Source organism: Bufo bufo, chromosome 6 (genome assembly GCF_905171765.1).
Source record: "Bufo bufo chromosome 6, aBufBuf1.1, whole genome shotgun sequence".
Lineage (NCBI taxonomy): Eukaryota > Metazoa > Chordata > Amphibia > Anura > Bufonidae > Bufo > Bufo bufo.
In genome coordinates, this window is record NC_053394.1 from 257,189,263 (window position 1) to 257,216,426 (window position 27,164).

The 27,164-nt window shown below is 40.1% G+C and overlaps 1 protein-coding gene across 14 annotated transcripts in view; it reads right to left on the bottom strand.

Moving 5' to 3' along the window:
- The window catches only part of COL13A1 (collagen type XIII alpha 1 chain), a 263,539-nt gene that overhangs the window by 54,695 nt on the left and 181,680 nt on the right, over window positions 1-27,164 (bottom strand). For 12 of the 14 annotated variants that reach the window (XM_040436364.1, XM_040436362.1, XM_040436356.1 and 9 more), the window contains 6 exons: window positions 20,683-20,727; window positions 14,172-14,198; window positions 10,667-10,753; window positions 8,158-8,211; window positions 7,950-7,994; window positions 468-536 (listed from right to left, as the gene is read on the bottom strand). In XM_040436364.1, the coding sequence (XP_040292298.1) occupies window positions 468-536; window positions 7,950-7,994; window positions 8,158-8,211; window positions 10,667-10,753; window positions 14,172-14,198; window positions 20,683-20,727 (327 nt within the window). The remainder of the gene's footprint in view (window positions 1-467; window positions 537-7,949; window positions 7,995-8,157; window positions 8,212-10,666; window positions 10,754-14,171; window positions 14,199-20,682; window positions 20,728-27,164) is intronic. The other 2 variants (XM_040436358.1, XM_040436355.1) reach the window with 1 other exon arrangement.

Sequence of the window (27,164 nt, forward strand, 5' to 3'; positions counted from 1 at the left end):
GTCAAGAAAAGTGTAGTGTAAAGAATACCCCTTACAGGCAAAAGAGAAAGCTGGAGTCTTTCTAATTTAATTTCTTACAGCTAAAATTCCTATACATGGACAGACTGCACAATGATGCTGAATGATAAATCCTATTTTAAGCTCCCTGCTTTTTCAGGTCCCACTCTCTTTATGCCATTTCATAGTACAGAGGCTAAAGCAGGTTCTGCAATGCTGGGATGCTATAATCATCACATAACACCGCTGAATCCTGTCACTTTTAAATTCTTACATGCCAGTATGGACCTTGCATTACAGCTCACTAGACCTAATTGTCCCATTCTGAATTATTCACAAACAGAGATGACTGAATCAATTCTAAACAATTCTGATTTGAAACAAATTGTGTAAAGATCTAAGCTGCAAATTTTAGGCAAAGAAGGGAGAGGAGAGACCAAAAAAAACTGTTGGCATATCTCATTGCCCACCTGTAGTGCTTCACTGAGATTGCTATTATATTCCACAAGGCTGGATTTCCCAGGTTCTCCCTTAGGACCCTGTAAAAACAATAGATGATCATTAATGTAAATACGGATCATAACCTATAGAAACACACCAAATTCTTATAGGTATACGGATACTTTAAGGCTGGATTCACACATACAGACATTTTCAGCACTTTTGAACTTTTAGAAGTGTTTTTTTGCATGTGTTTTCTTGCATTTTGGGCTTTTTTTTTCCATTTGGGGCCCTTTTTTGTGTCTCTGGTGTATTTCTTTAATGTAACGTGTTGAAACTATAGCATTTTTTCCAGGCATCGTTACCATTTTCTCAATAGGAAAAAAAGATGGCTGAAAAACACACATTTGTTTTGAAAAGAAAAAAAAGCACAGACATAACGCCATAAAACATTTGCAGTATGTAAAAAAAAATACAAGCTGTTTCTATGGTGTTATTTTAGTGGTCAAAAACACCAGACCAAATTTATGTGTATAGGGGCCCTGAATGAACACATTTACTAACAGCACAGGTAGCACACGTATTGAGGGTCAAAAGCTTCAGGTTACTACTCTGATTCCATCTGTTAGATTTTCAGCCTCTGGCTGTAAACAAGAATGGTTTCACTCATTTCAAATCTTACAGAGCTACTGTACCTTACAAATCGCAATATTAAGCATTGGAAGGGGTACTTGACCCCAAGAGATTACTCTGCTAATGGTGCTAAACAGAGATGAGCGAATGGATTCTTTAGAATCAGAATTCATCCAAAAAAATTTGAAAAATGTGGATTCTATAGGAGGAGAGAAACAGTGAGAGATTGTCATCCACAGATTTTCAAGACAATTGAAGCACCTTTGATTTGAATCGGAATTAAATGGACAGCCAAATCAGACCTGAATTGAATTTACAAAAATTTGCTCATCTCTAGTGCTAAAGAAATAGTGACTAGTTAAGGCTACTTTCACACCTGTGTTTAGGGGTCCGCTCGTGAGCTCCGTTTGAAGGGGCTCACGAGCGGTCCTGAACGCAGCCGTCCGGCCCCAATGCATTCTCAGTGGAGGCGGATCCGCTGAGAATGCATCCGTCTGCCAGCGTTCAGCCTCCGCTCAGTGAGCGGACACCTGAACGCTGCAAGCAGCGTTCGGGTGTCCGCCTGGCCGTGCGGAGGCGAGCGGATCCGTCCAGACTTATAATGGAAGTCAATAGGGATGGATCCGCTTGAAGATGACACCATATGGCTCAATCTTCAAGCGGATCCGTTCCCCATTGACTTTCAATGTAAAGTCTGAACGGATCCGCTCAGGCTACTTTCAGACTTAGAAAATTTTCTAAGTAATAATGCAGACGGATCCGTTCTGAACGGATGCAAACGTCTGCATTATCGGAGCGGATCCGTCTGATGAAACATCAGACGGATCCGCTCCGAACGCTAGTGTGAAAGTAGCCTTACTGTGCTTATTACATCAGATTGCTACTACGCTGTATAAATCATTCATTGCCTAGGAATATCGACAGGTGATAATCCCCCTTGCAAATTTCACTGAACTAGCTGGCAAGTAGCTGGGATTTCACATTTTGCCATAAGGGGGGAACTATTCACCACACTATATACAGTTAGGTCCGTATATATTTGGACACTGACAAAATTAGTTTTCTTACCTATCTACTAAAACATATTCAAGTTCTAGTTATATAATGGACATGGACATAAAGTCCAAACTTTTAGCTTTCATTTGAGGGTATCCACATTAAAATTGGATGAAGGGTTTAGGAGTTTCAGCTCCTTTACATGTGGCACCCTGTTTTTAACCCCTTAAAGGGTTTCTATCACTTCATATCACATATTTAGGTGTCAGACACTAGCGATCCGCTAGTGTCTGCTCTAACAAACCATCCTAATATGATAGGTTTTGGGGCAGCCGTTTTGCTAAAATAACAACTTATATCTATATGCTAATGAGCCTCTAGGTGCTATGGGGGCGTCATTAGCACCTAGAGGCTCCGTCTACCTTCCTAAACTGCCGCCGCCCAGCGCGTCCCTCCAGCCCGCCCATCTCCTGCTGAATGCGATGATCTGCAGCTCCACTGCGCCTGTTCCTCGGAGCACTATGATGTCATCGGCGCAGGCGCAGTGGAGATGTCTGAGCAGGGAAGCGGTCAGACATTCACTGCGCATGCGCAGAACAGAGACGCGCACGGAGAGGATCGCATTCAGCAGGAGATGGGCGGGCTGGAGGGACGCGCTGGGCGGCGACAGTTTAGGAAGGTAGACGGAGCCTCTAGGTGCTAATGACACCCCCATAGCACCTAGAGGCTCATTAGCATATAGATATAAGTTGTTATTTTAGCAAAACGGCTGCCCCAAAACCTATTATATTAGGATGGTTCGGTAGAGCAGACACTAGCGGATCGCTAGTGTCTGACACCTAAATATGTGATATGAAGTGATAGAAACCCTTTAAGGACTCAACCCTATTTCACCTTAAAGACTCGGCCATTTTTTGCAAATCTGACCATTGTCACTTTAAGTGGTGATAACTAGTGATGAGCGGCAGGGGTCATATTTGAATTCGCAATATTTCGCGAATATTTTGTAGAATATTCGTCGAATTTTCTCAAATTCGAAAATTCACGATTTTTTTTTACTCTGAAAATTCGGCAAGGTAATGATTGTGTAATATGTGAATTTTCGTAATTCGAATCTTCGGATTCAAATTTTTATTTCGAATTTTTCAACTTACAACTATTAGACAAAGAAGATTATGGCACTATATTAGCTAAATTGCTCTATATTCGATTTTTTCCGAATATTTCTATATTGCTATAACTTAGTTTTTTTGAATATTCGGAATATTCTAAAACAAGAATATATAGCAATATAGCGAATATTCGAAAAAAAACGAATATAGAGCAAAATTCGCAAACACTACTACTCCTAAAGTCAAGTATATTGCAGCCTTCTTATTGGCCCACAAGCTAGAAGCAGGGAGGGATCATGTGTACTGATAAAAAAAAAAAAAAAAAATGACTTTTTTTTTTCCGAATATTCGAAATTACGAATATATATAACTATATTCGAAATATTTGCAAATTTTCGAAGTACCTATATTCGCGATAAAAATTTGAAATTCGAATATTCGTGATCAACACTAGTGATAACTTTAAAACGCTTTGACTTATCCAGGCCATTCTGAGATTGTTTTTTCGTCACATATTGTACTTCATGACACTGGTAAAATGAAGTAAAAAAAAAAATAATTTTATTTATAAAAAAAATACCAAATTTACCAAAAATTTGTAAAAAATTGCAAATTTCCAAATTTCAATTTCTCTACTTCTATAATATATAGTAATACCTCCAAAAATAGTTATTACTTTACATTCTCCATATGTCTACTTCATGTTTGGATCATTTTGGGAATGATATTTTATTTTTTGGGGATGTTACAAGGCTTAGAACTTTAGAAGCAAATCAAAAACCCAATTTTTAGGGACCAGTTCAGGTCTGAAATCACTTTGCGAGGCTTACATAATAGAAACCACCCAAAAATGACCCCATTCTATAAACTACACCCCTCAAGGTATTCAAAACTGATTTTACTAACTTTGTTAACCCTTTAGGTGTTCCACAAGAATTAATGGAAAATAAAGATACAATTTAAAAATTTCACATTTTTGGCAGATTTTCCATTTTAATATTTTTTTTCCAGTTACAAAGCAAGGGTTAACAGACAAACCAAACTCAATATTTATGGCCCAGATTCTGTAGTTTACAGAAACACCCCATATGAGGTCGTAAACCGCTGTACGGGCACATGGCAGGGCGCAGAAGGAAAGGAATGCCATACGGTTTTTGGAAGGCAGGTTTTGCTGGACTGGTTTTTTGACACTATGTCCCATTTGAAGCCCCCCTGATGCACCCCTAGAGTAGAAACTCCTTAAAAGTGACCCCATCTAAGAAACTACACCCCTCATGGTATTCAAAACTGATTTTACAAACGTTGTTAACCCTTTAGGTGTTCCACAAGAATTAATGGAAAATAGAGATACAATTAAAAAATTTCACTTTTTGGGCAGATTTTCCATTTTAATAATTTTTTTCCAGTTACAAAGCAAGGGTTAACAGCCAAACCAAACTCAATAGTTATGGCCCAGATTCTGTAGTTTACAGAAACACCCCATATGTGGTCGTAAACCGCTGTACGGGCACACGGCAGGGCACAGAAGGAAAGGAATGCCATACGGTTTTTGGAAGGCAGATTTTGCTGAACTGTTTTTTTTTGACATCATGTCCCATTTGAAGCCCCCCTGATGCACTCCTAGAGTAGAAACTCCAAAAAAGTAGCCCCATTTTAGAAACTACGGGATAGGGTGGCAGTATTGTTGGTACTAGTTTTTTGGTTGCTCTATATTACACTTTTTGTGAGGCAAGATAACAAGAAATAGCTGTTTTTGCACCATTTTTATTTTTTGTTATTTACAACATTCATCTGACAGGTTAGATCATGTGATATTTTTATAGACCAGGTTGTCACGGATGCGGCGATACCTAATATGTATACATTTTTTTTAATTTATGTAAGTTTTACACAATAACAGCTTTTTTAAAACAAAAAAATGATGTTTTAGTGTCTCCATATTCTGAGCCATAGTTTTTAAATTTTTTGGGTGATTGTCTCAGGTAGGGGCTAATTTTTTGCGCTGACGGTTAGATTAGTACTATTTTGGTGGGCAAACGCCTTTTTGATCGCTTGCTGTTGTACTTTTTGTGATGTAAGGTGACAAAAAAATGGTTTATTTAGCACAGTTTTTATTTTAAATTTTTTTACTGTGTTTTTCTGAGGGGTTAGGTCATGTGATATGTTTATAGAGTCGGTCGATACCTAATATGTATACTTTTTTCCCCCACTATTTTTTACCAATATTTTTTAACTTTATTTGGGGAAAATGACGTTTTTGTTTACTTGAAACTTTAAATTTTTTGGGGGGGAAAAGTTTATTTTTTCAACTTTTTTTTTCACTTTATTTTTTGTCCCACTTTGGGACTTGAACTTTTGGGGGTCTAATCCTTTACAATGCATTCCAATACTTCTGTATTGGAATGCATTGGCTGTATGAGTAATACTGTGTGTATTACTCATACAGCTTCCGGCCTGTGAGATCCAGGGGACTGGATCTCACAGGCTCGTCAACAGAAGGCAGTGCGATGCCTTCCTTAGGCATCGCGCTGCCTTCCATTCCATCGGGTTCCCCCTACAGCCGCATGGGGACCCGATGGCACGCCCGATCATCGCCGCAACCGCAGGTAAAAGCCGCAAACCAGAGGTCTGAATTGACCTGCGGTTTGCGGTGATCGCCGACACGGGGGGGTCACGGGACCCCCCCCCCCGCGCATTTAGCCAAGGTGCCTGCACAATGATTTGAGCAGGCACCGGGTTCCGATCACCGCCCGCCTGGAGGCGGTGATCGAAACAACACATGACGTACCGGTACGTTATGGGTCCTTAAGGACTCTGGAACCATGCCGTACCGGTACGTCCTAAGTCCTTAAGGGGTTAAAGGGACCAAAAGTAATCGGACAATTGACTCAAAGGCTGTTTCATGGGCAGGTGTGGGCAATTTCTCCATTATTTCATTCTCAATTAAGCACATAAAAGGCCTGGAGTTTATTTGAGGTGTGGTGCTTGCATTTAGAAGATTTTGCTGAGAAGTAAACATGCAGTCAAAGGAGCTCTCCATGCAGGTATAACAAGCCATCTTTCATCTGTGATAACAAGGTGATCCAAGAAATTGGTACACTATTAGGAGTGGCAAAATCTACAGTTTGGTATATCCTGAGAAAGAAAGCACTGGTAACCTCAACAATGCAAAAAGACCTGGACGCCCACGGAAGACTACAGTGGTGGATGATCGCTGAATAATTACCATGGTGAAGAAAAACCCCTTCACAACAGCCAACCAAGTGAACAACAATCCTTGTAGGCGTATCAATATCCAAATCTACCATAAAGAGAAGACTGCATGAAAGTAAATACAGAGGATTCACTGCATGGTGTAAGCTACTCATAAGCCTCAAGAACAAGAAGGCTGGATTGGACTGCTAAAAAAAAAAACATCTTAAAAAAACAGCACACTTCTGGAAGAACATTCTTTGGACAGATTAAACCAAGATCAACTTCTAGCAGAATGATGGAAAGAAAAAAGTATTACAAAGGCGTGGTACAGCTTATGATTTAATGCATACCACATCATCTGTAAAACACGGCGGAGGCAGTGTGATGGCTTGGGCATGCATGGCTGCCAGTGGCACTGGGTCCCTAGTGTTTATTGATGATGTCACACAGGACAGAAGCAGCCGGATGAATTCTGGGGTTTTCAGAGACATGCTGTGTGCTCAAATCCAGCAAATGCAGCCAAACTGATTGGTCGACGTTTCATAATATAGATGGACAATGACCCAAAACATAAAGCCAAAGCAACCCAGGAGTTTATTAAAGAAAAAAAGTGGAATAATCTTGAATGGCAAAGTCAGTCACCTGATCTGAACCCAATAGAGCATGTATTTCACTTGTTAAAGACTAAACTTCAGACAGAAAGGCCTACAAACAAACAGCAACTGAAAACTGCTGCAGTAAAGGCCTGGCAGAGCATTAAAAAGGTGGAAACACAGCGTCTGGTGATGTCCATGAGTTCAAGACTTCAGGCAGTCCTTGCCAACAAAGGGTTTTCAACCAAGTATTAGAAATTAACATTTTATTTACAATTATTTAATTTGTCCAATTACTTTTGAGCCCCTGAAATGAAGGGATTGAGTTTAAAAATGCTTTAGTTCCTCACATTTTTATGCAATCATTTTGTTCAACCCACTGAATTAAAGCTGAAAGTCTGAACTTCAAATCCTTAAGGTGGCCATACACATTAGATAGAACTTGGTTGATGGTTAACAGCAGTTGAACAAACAAACATCTAGAGGACATTAGTTTCAAAGACAATGCAATACGCATTTTAGTCCATATTGGCCATTACAGTTGTTCAAACTGCTCATACATGTTCCACAAAAACCTGGCAATAGATGTAAGATCTTTCTGGGAATGTTGTTTAAAAAAAAATAAAAAAAAATATATATATATATATATATATATATATATTAAATATGGCTGACTTCTTTTCAAACGATAATGGTCTGCCAAACAATTGTTCTTTGTTATCTTTTAACCGCCGAACATTCGTTTTGATTGAAATCGTCCATTTTGATAATTTCTAGACTAGACTAATGTGTGTGGCCATTATTCTTTACAACTTCCGAAACTGTGCTTGGCATTTCTGTAATATTCTACAGTGCATAGTGAAAACTACTAATACTACTCAGTTTATGCAAAATGAATAAGCATTATAGCTCATGCAAGTACTTAACACCAGTAAATGCAATCACTATTTAAGTCAATGTACTGTACATAAGGTTTACTCACTCGAAGTCCAAAAGGGCCTTGTTCTCCCTTAATTCCTGGAGTTCCCTGTAAAAGGAAGAAAAAATGAAGAATTCATTTGTAATTGACTTATCCTGCCCTTGCAATGAAAACATTTATGTTTTTTAAATTAAACGAAAGAAAATAGTGTGATATAAAACCAAAGTGATCTATAGAAAAGTTAAGGGTCTTTTAAAGAACGGGCACATACCTTTTCACCCTGCTGGCCTGAAATTCCTGGGTGGCCAATAGCACCAGCTTCTCCCTAAAAACAGTAATCATTTAAAATATATACCTCAGTGTATACAATACGAACAGTGAGCGTTTGATTGAACTAAGGCTGTACAGGCAGACATAGTGGTTATAGTGTAGTCTGTACCATGGAGATATTATCTTCGAGAAGTAACAACGGTCCATATTGCAGCTTCTGATAGAGCATACAACAGAAATATTCCTAAATAGGAAACTGAGGCATATGGAGGTACAGAAAAGTCCTGTGCAATTCTAACAGCCCCTATACAAAATAAATTATTGTTGTCCAATAATCACTAATTCTAATGCGCATGGGGCGTCAGGACTCTGACCGAACTGTGCATGCATGTGTATGGAGGAGCCAGGAATAATAGCTGTTGGCTCAAAGAGCACTCAGTCAATAGTTGACTGCAAGTACAACCTAATTAACATATTTCATATTGTCTTTGTAAAAATGTATATTGTTCATTGCGTCATGAGGCTAGTAGAGAGATCATTTGTGTAAAATGTATGTAGAGATGAACGAATTGATTCTAAAATTCAGAAATTCAATCCAAATTTCTGACTTTATTGAAACAAAATTTTGTGTGATTCGATTTGGGAGAAGGGAAAGAGAGAGAGTGAGAATAGATAAGAGAAGACTTTTCCAGACAAACAGAGCACTATTGATTTCAGTCGAATTTATCCAGACCCCAATCGATTTTGACAGCCATATCGGTCCAATCAAATTTTAAGAAATCCGCTCATCTCTAGATGTATGCCTTGAGAGAGGTTTGTTTTTCCTAATGGTGGCAACATTAAAAAATTTAACTATGTGAACCTTACTGTCCAATAGAAAAACACTCAAAATCAAAAGCCACATTATTATGATGTATTGCTGTCACAACAGGAGAGGGTTAACTACAGTTCTTCAGTCCTGTAATTGCAATCCATCCCGCAATGTGCCCTACGAACCAGGGGATGCAATGCCCTTTTCTATTAAATAGAATTCCTGTTAACACGTGCACCACACTCTGTAAAATGTACATTTAGCTGCTCTTGTTCTTTGACCTTTTTTCACCTTATCTGCCACTAAAGAAATAATGAAAAAGAAAAGAATTGCCTCCCTGTCTTACTAAAGCCCACTTTGTCATATTTCAACCTTCAAAGAAACAGAAGAAAACTTCCAGATCTGTCTATCACAAACCTTCTCCTACTATACTCTGGTTCTTTGTGATCACTTTAACAAGATCTTCCAAACCTGATATCAAAAGGATTTCTATCAGATAGATGGTGTTTAACTCTATGGACTGAATTTTAATTATATTCATGGGAACCTTTCCTCTGTGATCTAAAGTGAAATGTGAATCACATATCAAGCAAATTATAAAATAAAAAGGATGAACATTCAGAGCCAACTTTTCTACTGGGGTCTGTAAGGCACCACTCCATCACATTGAACTATCCCTTGTGGATTCAAGTATCCGCAAACTAGTGCACTTTGTATTTTAATGAATGTTACTACAGATGTGCTATAGTTTCAAGATGTTAACAATTGTAAGGTTTTAAACTCAGATCATAGTAACTATACAGCTGGCAATACATTATATAGAATCCAGAAGAGGGGAAAAAAGAGAAAGAAATCAAAGAAGATCCGTCATGGAGAAAGACATTCTATATAAGGGCTTTGATTTAATCTTCTAACAAGACTAATCTTATGCATTCATACCCTACCACCCGGAGTGCCCCTTCTATGGGAGATCACACTATTCTTAGCATCTATCCCTCTTAAGTTATTTGTCAAGAGGGATTGCTTGACCCATTCCATGACAGCTCTACAAGAGAAGAGCTATGTAGTAGCCAAGCAACCGAATAGATGTGCTGATCCACCCATATCTTGTGCTCACCTTGGATTTTGGGAGCCATTCAGTTAGTTTAACAGAGCCCACCAGCATATACCCAATGCATTAGTATAAAGAAGATAATGATGTATCCCAATGCCAAGCATCAGCTGCAAATTCAAGAAAATGACTCCCATGCTTAGAATGAGAAAAGTATACTATAACTTTTCAGGAAGGATATAACAAAAGCAGAGAGATTACAAAGGTATGATAGTTGTTAGATAATAGGAATGGGGCATTTCTAATATGATGAGAGGCAGAAAAATTGAGCAAGGAAAAGAGAAAACATAGATCCTGGTATGTAAAAACATAATGGAGAAATATAGATTTTTTCATATAAACTACAAATTTCCAGAGCTGCATAATGGTCTATAGAGCATCATTTGTTTATTTGTTCGTGTCTCGTCGGCAAAGTAAGATTAACCACATTTGCCTAGCTAGGGTTTTTATTTTGTCTTCAACTGAACCAAATAGCGAGAGGGTAATGTGATGAACACATTCAGATGCGTGTTGAAACATTATGCTCAATTATACTTGTAGTCAAGCTGTTTTAAGATGGGCATGTTGAGTTCTTCAGAACATACACACCTTTGGTCCTGGAGGTCCTGGCAGGCCTGGGTTACCAGGTTCTCCTTTAATTCCACTGAGTGCATTTCCCAAGTCTCCTTTTTCTCCCTACATATACACATAAAAAACATTTAGGTGATCTCCAAGTGAGTATAAAGCAGCCTCCCACATAAATACTTTATCTATAGTACACTGCTCAAAAATATAAAATGGAACACTTAAACAACACAATGTAACTCCAAGTCAATCACACTTCTGTGAAATCAACCTGTCCAGTTATGAAAAAACACTGATTGTGAATCAATTTCTTCTGCTGTTGTGCACATTGAACAGACAACAGGTAGAAATGGCAATTAGCAAGACAACCCCTATAAAGGAGTGCTTCTGCAGGTGGTGACCACAGACCATTTCTCTGTTCTCATCCTTTTTGGCTGTTGTTTTGGTCACTGTTGCATTTTGTCATTGCTCTCACCCCTAGAGGTAGCATGAGGTGGTGTCTACAACCCACAGAAGTTGCTCAGGTAGTGTAGCTCATCCAGGATGGCACATCAATGCGAGCTGTAGCAAGACAGTTAGCTGTGTCTGTCAGCGTAGTGTCCAGAGCATGGAGCAGATACCAGGAAACAGGCTAGTATACCAGGAGACATGGAGGTGGGCGTAGGAGGGCAACAACCCAGCAGCAGGACCACTACCTCCTCCTTTGTGCAAGGAAGAGCAGTGCCAGAGCCCTGCAAAATGACCTCCAGCAGGCCACTAATATCCATGTGTCTGTTCACACTGTCAGAAACAGACTCCATGAGGGTGGCATGAGGACCAACGTCCACAAGTCGGTGTTGTGCTTACAGACCAACACCGTGCAGGGCTATTGGTATTTGCCAGAGAACACCAAGATTGGGTGATTTGACATTGGTGCCCTGTGCTCTTACGGATGATAGCAGGTTGGCACTGAGCACATGTGACAGAATCTGGAGACACTGTGGAGAGCATTCTGCTGCCTGCTACATCCTCCAGCATGACCGGTTTGGCATTGGGTCAGTAATGGTGTGGGGTGGCATTTCTTTGGAGGGCCGCACAGACCTCCGTGTGCTATCCAGAGGTACCCTGACTGCCATTAGGTACTGGGATGAGATCCTCAGACCCATTGTGAGACCATATGCAGGTGCAGTGGGCCCTGGGTGCTTTCTGATGCATGACAATGCCTCATGTGGCTGAAGTGTGTCAGCAGTTCCTGCATGATGAAGGAATTGATGCTATAAACTGGCCTGTCCATTCCCCAGGCCTGAATCCACTCGAGCACATCTGGGACATCATGTCTTGTTCCATCCACCAATGCCACGTTGCACCACAGACGGTCCAGTAGTTAACTGGTGCTTTAATCCAGGTCTGGGAGGAGATCCCCCAGGAAAACATCTGCCGCCTCATCAGGAGCATGCCTAGGCATTGTAGGGAGGTTATACAGGCACGTGGAGGCCACACACACTACTGAGCCTCATTTCCTTGTCTTGAGACATTTCTACTGAAGTTGGATTAACCTGAAATTTGACATTCCACTTTGATTTTGAGTATCATTCCAAATCCAGACCTCCATGGGATATTTTGATTTACATTAATTATTTTTATGTTTTATTGTTCTCAATGCATTCCACTATGTAATGAGTAAAGATTTGCAACTGGAATATTTCATTCATTGAGATCTAGGATGTGGTATTTTAGTGTTCCCTTTATTTTTTGAGCAGTATATATTCTTTTAATATCAGTATATCAATAATGAGTATATGATAATCAGTATAATAGAAGGAACAAAATACAGTAAAATTTTGACATGAACAATCTGACATGTATCAATTTGTGAAATGCTCTGGAAATATGGATGGTCATAAAAGTCATCACAAAATATAATGGTAATAAAAAGATTCCATTATGCTTTGTTCTTCAAAGTGGTTCTCTACCTAGATTTATTTTTCTAAAAATCTGATTAAAGTGGTTGTCTCACTTTGGCAAATAGCATCTATTATGTGGAGAAAGTTAATACAAGCCAGTTACTAATGTATTGTTATTATCCATATTGCTTCCTTTGCTGGCTAAATTCATTTTTCCATCGCATGTGCTGTCCGCATCCATTCCTGCCCCATAGAGAATGAATGGGTATTCCTGCCCCATAGAGAATGAATGGGCAATTTGCGGAACGGATGCGGACACATTCACGAACGTGTGAATGGACTCTAAATCTTGCAGCCAGAGGTAGGGACTAACACAAGGTGGCGTTGTAATCAGCATGATGAGCCTTGCTGGGAAGTATGCTTGGTTTAATAGAATTGATCATGCTGACAGATGCTCTTTAAGGCCCCCTGCACACGAACACAGTCGTGGTCGAACACAGTCCGTGGGGCAGCCACAGCGGATTGAGGACCCATTCACTTGAATGGGTCCGTGATCCGGCCGTTCCGCAAAAAGATAGGAAATGTTCTATCTTTTTGCGGAACAGAAGTACGGGACGAAACCCCACGGAAGCACTCCGTAGTGTTTCCGTAGGGTTCCGTTCCGTGCTTCCGTTCCGTACCATTCCGCATCTCCGGATTTGCGGACACATTCAAGTGAATGGGTCTGCATCCGTGATGCGGAATGCCCGCAGAATGGCACCCGTGTATTGCGGTTCGTGTGCAGGGGGCCTGAGAGTTTACAATCCTGGGTGTCCTACAAATAGCCATAACAATTCCCAGCTTCCTTGTGAGTGTGTGGGTATAAATGTGGCTGAGGTTTAAAAACTACATACTACATAAAAAACTACTGATACATTTGCAGGGGCTGAAGTCTATGTGTGGGGGGTGTCACTTGTGATTTTTTTGCATTAGGTCCTATGTTTTGAAACAGTTTTATATATTTTGCATAGTTAAGATAAATCAGTGTTTTTCAGATTCCAAATTTCTCATTAAAAGACACTATATATATATATATATTTATATTTATTTTTTACACAGCTCCCGACTGCACATCTCCAATAATTTACTGATCTTGATACAAGCATGAAAAGGCGCTATGATTTTCATGTACTTCACTTTATTCTTCAAGCAACATCCTTGAAATATTAGAACAAAGTAGTTTATCCCGCAGAGAAAATGGCATAAGTCAGTGCTAAAAATATCTCAATGGACATCCATCTGCACCCCACACTCAGTGGAAACTTGCCCTCTCGCTTCAGGGATGCTTCAATTGAAACCAGAATGCCTTTTCTTACACGGGGATGATGATTACATGATTAGATCCTTTACTGAGGCTGCAAAGGTTGTAATTCCAAAATGTTGAATATTTAGCAATGGTATGTGATTATATTCCCAGGAAGTCAAGGACACAATGCTAACACACTAAACAACATAGAAAGTCAATCAGGTTGTATAGTAGATGTTCTGCACAGTGATTTACAGCATAATCTGCTTAAAAGTGTCAGCTAAGCACAATGTTTCTGGTTCAAACCAAGCATGAAAAGAGCAAAGCGTTCTATAGAAAATGTAAATGATATTGAAGTTACCTTTACTCCTGAAGCTCCGGGTTCACCCTAAAAGGATGCACAGAAATAAGCATGCAGAGCTTAGTTACACTGTGATACATAAGTGCAGAAAGCGACATGGTTTACAGATTTTCCTACATTGCTAGTTTAACGCTACATTTACATGACAGTAAAAAACGACAACATTGCATTGTGTACCACTGATAGTATAATAGCAATCTATGTGTCTATAAAGACTGTTCTAAACTGCTACAATGCTAACAAAGATGCTAACTGCAAAGAGAAAGGGGGTCAGTCAGCACATCCCAATGCGCAGGTGCGCGCTGCCATGGCTAGAAACACAAAAAAACACACACAATGCAGCAGCACTCTGCAAACCAAATAAAGTACAATAATGCCATAGTAATAGAAAATATTCTGGTGCTAATGCTACGCTTATTTTGTAAATTAGAAATTCTTGGCAAATATATTTTGTACAAAATTATTTGGGCCCGTCTGCCACACGTGAAGGCATGCTAAGGCCCCTTTCAGACGAGCGAGTGTCACGCTCCGGACTCGCAGCGCAGCACCCGTCCTAAACTTCTAGCACTGCCGGGGTCGCTTAGCATTATATTGATTTATGTTGCTATGTAACCTTTACAGTTCTGGAATGTACTGGATAACACTGCCATAATGCTGTTCCAGAACTGTAAGGGTTACATAGCATCATAAATAAATATAATGCTATGCGACCCCGGCAGTGCTGGAGTAAAACAGTCACTAACACGGTGTTTGCACAAGTGAGGTTTCTCCACCGCCCTCACCACTTTCCCAAAAAGGGGGTATGGAGAAGGTGGGGAGGGGGTGGGGCCAGTGGCGTGATAGAAGACTGAAATCTACGCCACCTAGGGGCAGGCATAGATTTCAGTTTAGGCTCAGCCTGTGGCAGCACATGGGGATATCAAAGACTGGTGTAAATCACTGGTCTATGATAAATTCCCTCAATAGACTTTTAGACTTGCATAAAAGATTTGGTCATTTGTCAGCTGACAAGTGCCATAGTTATACAGGCTGGTGATCAGCGAAGACAATTCTTATGAAAGCTGAATATCATCTCTATTTAGGAAGGATCTTCACAGTGAGGACATTGTGGGGTGTCTCCTGGCATGTTTCCTTTGTATTATAGCTTTCTTATCATCTGCACTCATCATTTGGATGATATTGGCGGACAGGGACTCTGCCATGTACAGGCACTAAGTTATGTTATGATCTTAAGAAAAGAGACCAAGAGATTCAACAAAATCTCGGTATAACAGTAAACGGGATTATGTGGAGACATGTAAGATAAACGTGTGGGGATTCTTTTACAGGGGTCATCTGAGGTTATATAATAGCAACACTCTTGTCTATAGACTGTGTCTGGTATTGCATACTTATCAACAGTGTACTTGACAAATTAGGAACAGATAAAACGACCCAAACAAGGCAGGACACCCATTTTCAGCCTAGGACAATCCACTTTTGCAAGGACCGATTCTCAAAAGCTAGGTCATCAGTATCAAAATCTTGAAAAAAACAGTTTTAAAAAGCTGTACACGGGTGCGAGCTGTCTGGCAGAAATTCCACATGAATTTCCGTACAGATTTATGTACATTTTCACACCAAAAACCATATGTGTTGCTTGTATTTTTTGGCACGGATTTAATGCGGTTTTGCAGCAGATCTCACCCTTCCATTGAAAAAGGTGCAATCTGCATGCAGCGGATTTCAAGATCTGCATGGCAGCTCAATTGCTGCATGGAGTGAAAAAGCAAGGTATATTGGAAATTTGTCTATCCTCATACACTTTGCTGGTACTGTATTACTCCATACAGCATTTTAACAAATTTTTTAGCTAAGTAACTTCAAATGTAGCATCCGAAGTCTCTACACTCAGCAGTTCCATACTGCTCTGCATTCTGCTCCCTCTGTCTGTCTTGCTCTGTGCTCTGCCTGTCCTGTTCTGCACTCTGCTCCTTCTGTCTATCCTGCTTTGCACTCTGCTTCCTCTGTTCTGCACTCTGCTTCCTCTGTCTATCCTGCTCTGCACTCTGCTTCCTCTGTCTGTTCTGCACTCTGCTCCCTCTGTCTATCCTGCTCTGCACTCTGCTTCCTCTGTCTGTCCTGCTCTGCACTTTACTTCCTCTGTCTGCTCTGCATTCCACTTCTCCTGCCTGTCCTGACTTTTGTACTTTGCTCTGTGTTTAGGCTGCCCCAATAGTAATGAATAGAATAGACCCTTATTGCTGCTGAAGCACTGATGCCGTATGGCCTCCATCACAGCAATGCATATTCTTTGCTTCAGTAACAGAGGGAGGAATGGGCTTGTGTGAGCAGGGACACATGTGAAGGAGAGGAGGGGGGGGGGCTGCTATGGCCAGCAATAGATCAGAAACTGCTGTGCTGCTTCGTGCAGCTTGGAAAATATATTACAGCACTCAGTGGTATAAGACAGCGACAATTCAGCATTTGTGAGCAAAGAAGCACTGATTTTCATCTTAAGCAGTTCCGGCCATGCCCAGCAGCATGTGAAAACATTATCAGCCTGGAGACTGATGGTGAAAGTGTTTTATGGGGCCAGAAGGTCAGGAAGTAAAATATGGCTTGCTGGTACTGTATTTAAAGGGGTTTCCAGACTCCTGATATTGATGACCTACCTTGGGGTGCAGGGTGTTGGACGGATTGGATATTGATGACCTATCCTGGAGTGCAGGGTGTTGGACCAATTGGATATTGATGACCACTAGTGAGGGCTTTTAATGACCCTCCATTTAGTTTTTAAATTGTTGGCAAAATACAGCAATTCTGTGAGCTTTTAGGTTATATTCTGCACAGACATTTCTGTGACTTATCAGTTCCAAATAGCGTTATAGAACTCCCTGCCACAAGATGCTGTGATTCAAGTTCAAGAAGGGCCTGGATGCCTTTTGTGACAGAATTAATATCACAAGTAATGCGAACAAGTTTTCTGGAGATGATTTGTTAATCCAGGGATTTACTCTGCTTGCTATATTTTGGGTTCAAGAAGGAATTTTTCCCCTAATATGGGGTAACTGGCAACCACCTCATAGGGGTTTTTGCCTTTTTCTGCATAAAACACAGTTGGGGTAATTTATCAAAGATCCCCTTTTTGACCAGCTGTGCGACAATATTAAGTTGCACGGCTGGAGTCAGAATGTTCTCAACAGTTGAGTGGACCAGGACTCTGGCCTCGTCAAGTTCACTAACATGTATGCCTGGGAACAGGTGTACATGGCGTAAAACTACGCTACTTATGACCAGACGCAAACCTCAGCATAAAGTAGTCTAACCCTCGGCTGTGCAAGGGGAAACAAAGACCGCCGGTCTTTGTAAATGTGTTGCTGTAGGATCATAGGTTGGACCTAATGGACATCTGTGTTTTTAACCTCATCAAGTATGTAGCTATGAGAGGCATTTCCAATGCATGCAGTTATGATGCATCTCTTTCCTAGAAGCATATGCATACACTTGAACTTTGTCTTGCAACAAAATGTCACTTCTTAAAGGGCCCTTGCACACGACAGTCCATGAGCGGGCCATATGTCCCGGAGCGGCATTGATCATGTGCAGGGGAACGCACAGCATCATAGGTTACTGTGATACTGTGCACGTCGGGTCACCCGCGGGACTACTGTCCCACACTTATGAGTGCAGGACAATAGCGCCGCGGGCAGCCTGACGTGCACAGCATCATTGTAATCTATGATGCTGTGCTCTCGTGCTCATGATCAATGGCCCACTCACGGACCGTATGTCTCGGAGGGCATACGGTCGTGTGCAAGGGCCCCAAGTGGGATAACAGAAGTTTCATCAAAAAAGGAGAAAAAGAAGTGCAAGTAATCCCATGCACAGTCACATGTTATGGCGTAAATAATTGATCTCTACAGCAAGTTACTCAACACAAAGGCGAAGATATACAAATACAAGAATTATTGCTGTATGAGTGAAGATGATACCATTTGTGGTACTCCAGCATCTGAGGTTAAATTCAAATTATCTTTATTCCATCAGTTTTAAACCAGGTACACAAGAGTATATTATGAATGCATTACCCTCTGTATTTTGGATGTGTGACCGAGCCCAACCATGAGCTTCTGACGTCAATTTGCTGCATCATAGATCTCTATGATTCTGTGAGTTCGAGTCAGTTAATCCTGTGGTCAGGCCAGGTCACACATAGAATAATATTTCTCATTTGCAGTGTATTTTGTGTCATTCTTAAATCTGTTTTTTGGTTTGCGCAGGTGCGCATAATTTATGAAATGGCACACAGTAATAATGAATTTGGCATAAGTGCAATGTGGTTGATATCATTACAACTACTCCAAGGTGTTGAATGGCGTATTGGTGTGAATTTAAAAAAAAGTTGTACATCATAAATTAGACATATTTCAAATTTGTAATCACAACTAACTTTCCACTTTTGAAAGTGGCAAAGCTCATCAAAAGTCTTAAAATTTCACAAAAAGTTGCAAAAATGCACAAAATGCTGTGCGCAGTGACATTTTTCATCACAAAACAGGCATAGCTGATTTGAGAAATGCCCCCCATAATGCATTCAGAATATACTTGTGTGGACCAGGCATAAAAATTTGGAGTGCGCATCAAAAATACAGATAAGGTTTACTCACCTCAAGCCTAACACTGGATCTCATGCTGGGTTTACATCGCGTTTTATGCCTCCGTTCGATGTATACGCTACAAAAAAAGGATGCAAAAATGCTGCATACCACGTTCTTGTATCCTGCACAATATTTTTTTATTTATTTTTTACAATGGAACTCTATGGTGAACGGATGCCACTGTATTGCATCAGTCTGAAGCATCCGTTTAGCGTATACATTAAACGGATGGGAAAAACGTGATGTAAACCCGTCCTAAGTAATAGCTGATTATCATTCTAAAGACGTGGGTCATATAAAGAAACATGGGAGGGAATTGCCCTACATGTACACTTACATATAATCCATTCCATTCCTACATAACAAATCACTATCTATATATACAGTATGTACTGAAGACAAAAATCTAAATTATTGCTTTATGTTACACCAACATGATAAAAAAAGGTCTAATATCCATATCAATATACCATAATTTATATAATCTATTCTCTGAATGTAGGAGGCTCTCACTTCGACTCCTGTATTTAATTCTTAATATATCTACAACAGTGTAAAAACTGACCTAAAACAAATTCTAAAATTTCTCCCACTGACTTGCAATAGAGGGAAATTATATAATTCTGGTGGCTGCAGCAACCCTGAAGAGAGCCTGATGTGTTACGATAGAAGGTTTCTTTAGGGGCTATTCACAAGACCATATTTCCGGTCCGCATCTAATCCAGATTTTTTGCGGATCACATGCAGACCCATTCATTTTAGTTGGACCACAAATTTTTTTGAAAGCACACCGTGTGCTATGCAAATCTGTATGTCCGTTCCGCGGCCCAACAAAAAAGATAGAACATGTTCTATTCTTGTTCATATTTTGCAGATCTGCAATTTGCAGACTGCAAAATGGATATGGTCATGTGAATAGTAGCTTATTGAGTTAAATCTCCGCTCTAATTTTTTTCTTAGTAAACTCCAGTACTCCCCATATCAGGGAGGATAACCCTGACCACTATCAATAGGAGACTTTGGTGCTTGTTGCCTCTCATCTTCTTTACATGATCATAGAATGAATTCCTCATATCGCTAACCAACAGGATTTGGAGAAGGTTTGACTGCCAGGTTCTCATCGTCCCTTAAAATAAGGGATGTATCCAACTTGGACTACCACCCTTTCCTACAGAAATCCCACAGGGTGCCTCTACAGTACCTACAAACTTGAGATGTTTCCTGCCCAATGGGTTTTAAGTTAGTTTCTCATGGAATACGTGATCAATGTTAGATCATTGGAGAGCCCAACCTCTGGAACCCATGGAAAGCAAGTGATAATAAACAATTAAATTCTTATCTCAGCCAATCTTTTCACATTCCCAATGTGCTAAACATTAGACATCACAAAGTTTTAAGATCTGCTAGCTAAAAGCAAGCATACATGTAATACTACAATAATATTAATACAACAATACTGAACAAGTTATAGGTCTGGGGCAATTACTGGAAATGATTAGGTGGGAGGGATGGATAGTAATGGCTGACAAAGTAAAGTGGTAGAAATGGTAGATGATTATGGAAGAGAATATAAAGGAAGGTAAAGTTAAAGGAAGGGGTGGGTCATACCTCTCAACTTTCAGAAACAGAAATCAGGGGGGAAGCTAAAGAAAAAGAGGACACAAGATGAAAATTAGGGTTGCCAAACCACATAGGGGGTGTAAAGTGGTATGATCGATGTGACTATGGATGATGTGTGAGGACCAGTACACAGAGGAGAGGGTGCGAGTTAGGGAGGTAACTGGAGGATGCACGGAGACAGCACAAGGTCAGCTGAGAGGTACACTGGGATTCGAGGGTCAAACTACAATCCATTCCTTTTATAAAGATACCTTTGCTCCATGTTTCCCTGGCATCCCCGGCATGCCTCTTTCTCCCTGAGGGTGAAATGAGAGATAAGAGACAAGGGGACAGAATAAGTTGAGGCAGACAGAGTTAGTGTAATGTTACTGTGTGTTTAGGATAGAAAGAATAGTTTAATGGAGAGAAACGAAGAATTGTAAATCAAAATCCAAATTAATTGACAAATGTCGCTGCCAGATTTCGGTTGCTGATTTTATGTTTTATATGGGTACCTGTATATTAAGTAGGTTCCCTAGAGCTGTATCTTTATTTTGGATGGGATATTTTACCAATGTTTTACTGCAAATTTATTTCAGCAATGTGATGGCTATTAAATAAGTCTTCCAATTCTGTCACTCTGCATTTTTTGCTTATTAAATTGTATGCTGATTTATATATGAATTCAATGCTCCCTCCAGTGTATCGCAATGCATCTAACTTCCATCAGGGGGTGCTGTGACATAAGGATCTAGCAGTATAGTCTGACAAACATTACTTTCCATGTTCTGCTTCTAGGTTTCTTAACCTGAAATCTGAAACCTGCCTCTAAGCATACATTGATCAGACATCCAGCATTAGTCAGTAATATTACCAGATTGTACAAAGCCTTCATGTGACTCCCGTAGGCAATGTCAGGTGTGTTTTCTATTTAACGGTGCCTGAATCAGGAACATTTTAATTTTCATTTCATTTTAAGGGGATTATCCCATAAAAAGTATTACTATTCAATGAAAAGAGCATTTTAAATGAAGGCTTATTGCGGTATACATGAAATAATAATAATGTTTATTTTTTATGTACATTACATCTTTCTCTCTGGTAGCGCCCCCTACTATTTATCCTTCTGGTCCATCTTCATGTGCAAATCTGCAGCTTCAAATCTACAGCATTTATGCCACGTGGTAACATACCTTCAGGATATGGCCACACGTGATGCATATACTGCGTAATTTCCAACATGGAAACCTGTATAGGAAATGACCCACTGCGCACACGTGTAAACTTATACGGGTTCCGAGGTAGGTCATACAACCCCTGCCCAGAACCTAAGTGTACAAGCAGGATCCAGGAGGAAGCAATCAGTCTGTGACATTTTAATGCCAGAGCACATTCACTGTGGGCAATAGTGGCACTTTCAGCTTTTGTGCACAGTATCACATTAAAGGGGGTCTGTCAGCAGTTTTGACAATACATAACTGCTGATAGGTGATTGGGGGTTATACATATCTCTCTCACTGCTTTTAATCCAAGGAGTGATGTAAATATTAACTTTGATTTCTATGAGTGCCGCTCCCACAAGTGCATCCTAAGTCCAGGCTGCAGTGCTTCAGACTCTGCCGAGTGACGGCTGCAGTGGTCTCCTGGTCAGATGCTAAAGCCATCACAGCTGAAGAGAGAGGCTGTGGAATGGCTCATACACTGAGTGTGAAGCACTGCAGCCTGGACTTACGAAGCACTTGTGTAAAGTTCATATTTACTTCATTTCATTAATTAAAAGTAGGTACTGTCCCCTGCCTCCTAATTATTGTCCCCTCCTTTACCTGAACCCAATGTGCATGAATTTGTGTTCTAATCTTTGGAAATATGGTACCATTTCCTAGGTGGTATACTGTATATATTTTGCAGGTTTCCCCTGAGTGTGTGAATTCAGTCCTTGGGGTGATATCCTTCTTCCTCGTGTTCCTCTTATAACCATAGAAACCACATATCCTTCATGAGCATGTCAATCCTGCGCTTTCTATCTATATATCATGATATTGTTTGAGTATTTAATGAATTTTTTTATGGTACTAGAGTTGGACGGTTCCTGCGTGTGAGACAGGGCTTTATATTGATACGTGCTGATGTCTTAATCAAGTGAGTGAATAAGCTGGGTGCTTGCAATCAATATTGCTGTGGATCTTCACTAGTGGTGTTTGCTATCCTGTCTTCTGAATATAGGAAGTGTAGGATTGACAAGATCATGAAGGATATGTGGTTTCTGAAGTGATAAGAAGAGCACATGGAAGAAGAATATTGCCTCAAGGACTGAATTCACACTCTCTGGGGGAAACCTGCAAGTGGGATATACAGTACTGTATACCAGTGTTGAGCGAGCATGCTCGACCGAAAACCAGTTCGGCTCGAGCATCGAGATGCTTAGCACATCGCAGTGTTCGACCGAATACCGTATGCTCAAGTCAGTGTATTTAAATCCAATTTAGCCTCTATTTCTGAAAAGTTTCTGCCAGGATTTGAACTCACAACCTTCTACATTAGAGGCTAGGACTTTAACCACCCAGCTATAAAGCTGAATGATAAACTGTGTCAGAAGAACCTCATAGAAGTTTGTCATGTAGTAAGTATTCCTATGCAGCAGAAGTATCATTTCATATTTCAGTGCAGGTTAACATGTAGCTGTATAGAGTAGTGGTTAAGTTTCTTGGCTCTAATTTAGAAGGTTGTGAGTTTAAATCCTGGCAGAAACTTTTCAGAAATAGAGGCTAAATTAGATTTAAATACACTGGGTGTCCCCAAGCACTGACTCTATATATGGACATAGCTATATATGGAGTCAGAGCAGGGACTCCTAAGCCGCAGACTCACACTGGTGGATTCCCTCACTGTACACCGATCTTCTGCATAGACCTCTGTGGGACCCCGAACCTTCCCCTCTTGAGAGCAGGAGGTGCCTGGTTTAATGCTCGGTTTCTCCTATTGACTTCCATTGTGATTGGGTGCTATGTAGAGCACCCGAGCACCGCAAAGTGTTCTACTCGAGCACCAGAGCACCCAAGCTTTTTGGTGCTCGATCAACACTACTGTATACCACTCAGTTCATATTGAGATTGTTATAAAGAGCAGCGCCCTTTGGATTTCATATGTGCTTCACAGAAGTCTATATGGAGAAATACTTTAATGGAGCTTGAAATTTTTTTTTTTTCGATACCAACTTTGAAATTAACATTGCACTTCTACTACTCTGCAGGAAGTTCACCTAAAACATATAAATTATGAACCAAAAAGGTTGATACTAAACCAAAAGCACCTGGAATGTTAAAGGGCTGGAGTACTTTGAAAGTGCCAGATCAAAAGATGATCACAGGGTATTCCAACACTGGGGCCCCTGGTAATCAGTTGTAATCTGCAGGGAAACCTGGCAACAAGTGCTTAAATAGTCACTGTATTTTCCAACTTTTACAAACTTTGCATAAATCAGTTGTACAGGACAGGTAAATACAAGAAAGTGTGTAATATATCTTATCAGAGAAAATGCATTTTTCTCCTGCTAGCAGCATTCTTAATCCCATGTTAAGAACTTGTATGGGCAGCATGTGTGCCTCAGTCTCCTTAAATATGCTTCTTTTGTCCCTTTTCACTCACTGCCACTCACTCCTCCTACCCTTCCCCTCTCCATAGTCTTTGATGTATTCTGATTCTTCAGTGAGCTGATAGCCTTCTTGTCTCTCAAGATGAACTTGCAGAGAATTTTAGTTCAGGAGTGGGTGGGAGGAGAAAGAAGCCTTCTTTTCTCTAATACAAAATATGATAATTATCATATTAAAGGGAATGTGTCATCAACATTTGTTCTGCCAGTTAAAACTAGAAAGTGATACCTATCCTTTTTTTCTATTCTGTTTTTATTTTCTGATTAGATTTTTTCAATTATATTTCCTAAACATGATTATGGGGGGTGGCCATCATGGAGAGCTGTATTTAAGAGCATTTAGAAAGCATTTAAAGAATTACTTTATGTCACCCACATGGGCTATAGACACAATGGACAGGAGGGAACCTTATTGACTACTATAGGAGAGTCTTCTAGGTATGCTCTGTGACCTGGGCAGAGGTCACTGTACAAGGAAAGAATAGATAAACTTTGACAATCACCTATTGTGAATGGAGGATCCTGTCTTATCTATACATAGAGGTGATATATACCATTCTAAACCCGCCTGTAATGATAAGGCGATTACTGCAGTAAAGTGACTTTTACAGACCAAGAAGAGGCACCTGTTATTAGGCCAAGTGGCCAGTGTGAAGAACATAAAAATGTGATTTAAATAAAAGATAATTTTCTGATGACACATTTTTTTTTACCCGTACTATTGATTTATGTAGTTTGTTGAAACGACGGTGACCACTTAATTATTTGGGTCCCTCTCATCAGATTTTTTGAATCTCCAAATAAATAAATAAATCTTTAACATTCCAAATATTTTCACTTAAAAGAAAAATATTGCAGACCTGACATTGGATGCACTCCATTAAAGCTTTCAAGATTAAAGTATATTTCTGATCTCTGCATCTTCTAAAACAGGCATGCTCAACCTGCGGCCCTCCAGCTGTTGTAAAACTACAACTCCCACAATGCCCTGCTGTAGGCCGATATCTGTAGGCTGTTCAGGCATGCTGGGAGTTGTAGTTTTGAAACAGCTGGAGGGCCACAGGTTGAGCGCATACCTGTTCTAAAAGATTACTTGTTATCATCTGTCTATACTCATTGGATAAACCCCCATCACACTCAAAATTTGACAATAATCCATGCAATGTTCAAATTATGATGTCACCTTCTGTTTCAATGTGTTCTGTACACCTATAATTCTGACAATTAACCTTAAAAGAAAGTAAAAAACTGAATAGTGAATGTATGAATAAAAGTTAAAGGGAAACTGTCACCACATTCCTTTTAACCAAACATTCTCCCTGTATTGATGCTATATGATTCCAGGACATGTTGTGCTATCTTGATATCTTGATCCATGTCCTGTTTTTAGTTAATGCTATTGAGGGGTGTTGTTGTTGCACCTAATTGCACCCAGAGGCTCCACTTCTTTTGCTGGCAGCCAAGCCGCTACCACTTTGACTGACAGACCAGGCAGTGTAAATGTAATGGCCCTGAAATCTCGCAGCAGTGCATTTGGTGCATGTGCAGTACAGGGTTGGAGATCGCTCAGCAGAATTTCATCTGCCTGGCGATCTCTAGCCCTGTACTGTGCATGCATCAAAAGCACTGCCATAAAATTTCAGGGCTAGGCGCCATTACATCTACATTGCCCGGTCCGTTAAAGCGGTGGGGGTATGGCCGGCATTGAAAAAAGGGTGTAGTCTCTAGAGCAAAGACTAAGTGGCCCATTGGTGTAAACTAAAAAGGGCTATTTCTCTGTGTACTGGAACCAGTGGAGAATTGCACACCTATACAGGGAGATGGTTCGTTGGAAGGTATTTGGTGACACATTCCCTTTAAGTATACCAGAGTGTGGAAAAGATATGTAGAAGAAAAGTAGATGTATATATGACCTAGTATATCGTTAGTGAGGAGGAGACCTCACAGGATACGGTAAAATCAAAACTTCCTTTATTGTAGCATGTTTTAACACTGAACTGGGGGCCTCATCAAGATAGCACAAGTTGGTATCTAATGATAGCCTCGACTTTTATGTTCTACACAGAGGTGTGCCTAATCAAAACACCACCAAGTAAGGCTACCTTCACACTTGCGTTTTGGCTTTCCGTTTGTGAGATCCATCATGGGCTCTCACAAGCGGTCCAAAATGGATCAGTTTGCCTCTGATCAGTCTCTATTTCACACCAAAACGCTGCCTGCTCCACGAAACTGAGCCAAACTGATCCGTCCTGGCACACAATGTAAGTCAATAGGGACGATTTCTCTGACACAACCTGGCACAATAGAAAACGGATCAGTCTCCCATTGACTTTCAATGGAGTTCATGACGGATCCGTCTTGGCTATGTTACAGATAATACAAACGGATCCATTTCATGACGGAGTGTGAAAGTAGCCTAAGCAGTTGACAATACCTACAATTGTCAGATGTGAGATTCATTGGAAGAATTACTGGACTACACTGATTTTTGAGCTTTTTAAGGGAGATAAAGGAAGTTTGTCTTCACATCAGTCACATTATTTGTGTCTGTGAGACAAATTTTTGAAAGTGTCAAACAGCAATTGCTAAAATGAGCCCATGTAAACGATCATTTTCTGATGTATTTTCTCCTGCCACAGCTACGGCAGTTCGCCTGTGCTAAATTTAACAAGTGCTGTGTATCGCTTTCATAAATTGGGCATACAGATCATTACCTTCAACTTCTTCTGATGCAAAATTCTGACCAACCTCCTACTGACTTATATATTGGCCTTGCAAAACACTTGGAAAAACACATGCTAAAAACTATCTGAGTTTAAAATGCCATAAAAAATGATTGTAAAGATGTATGAAATTCAACTCAGTCGTTACAAGCCACTAAAAAGCCAACAATAACGAAGCCTAAATGAAATAAATATATTGTGAGCTTGCAGTGGGTTAAATGCTGAAGGGTATATATATATATCATCTACATTTTTAAAATGGATCAGACAAAAATTATTTTTGAATAAACCACCTGGTTTACTAAAAATGTTGGTAAGTTTTGTTTTTGCACCTGTAATTTTTAAAGGGATTCTGTCACGAGATTTGAGCCCTATAAGCTAA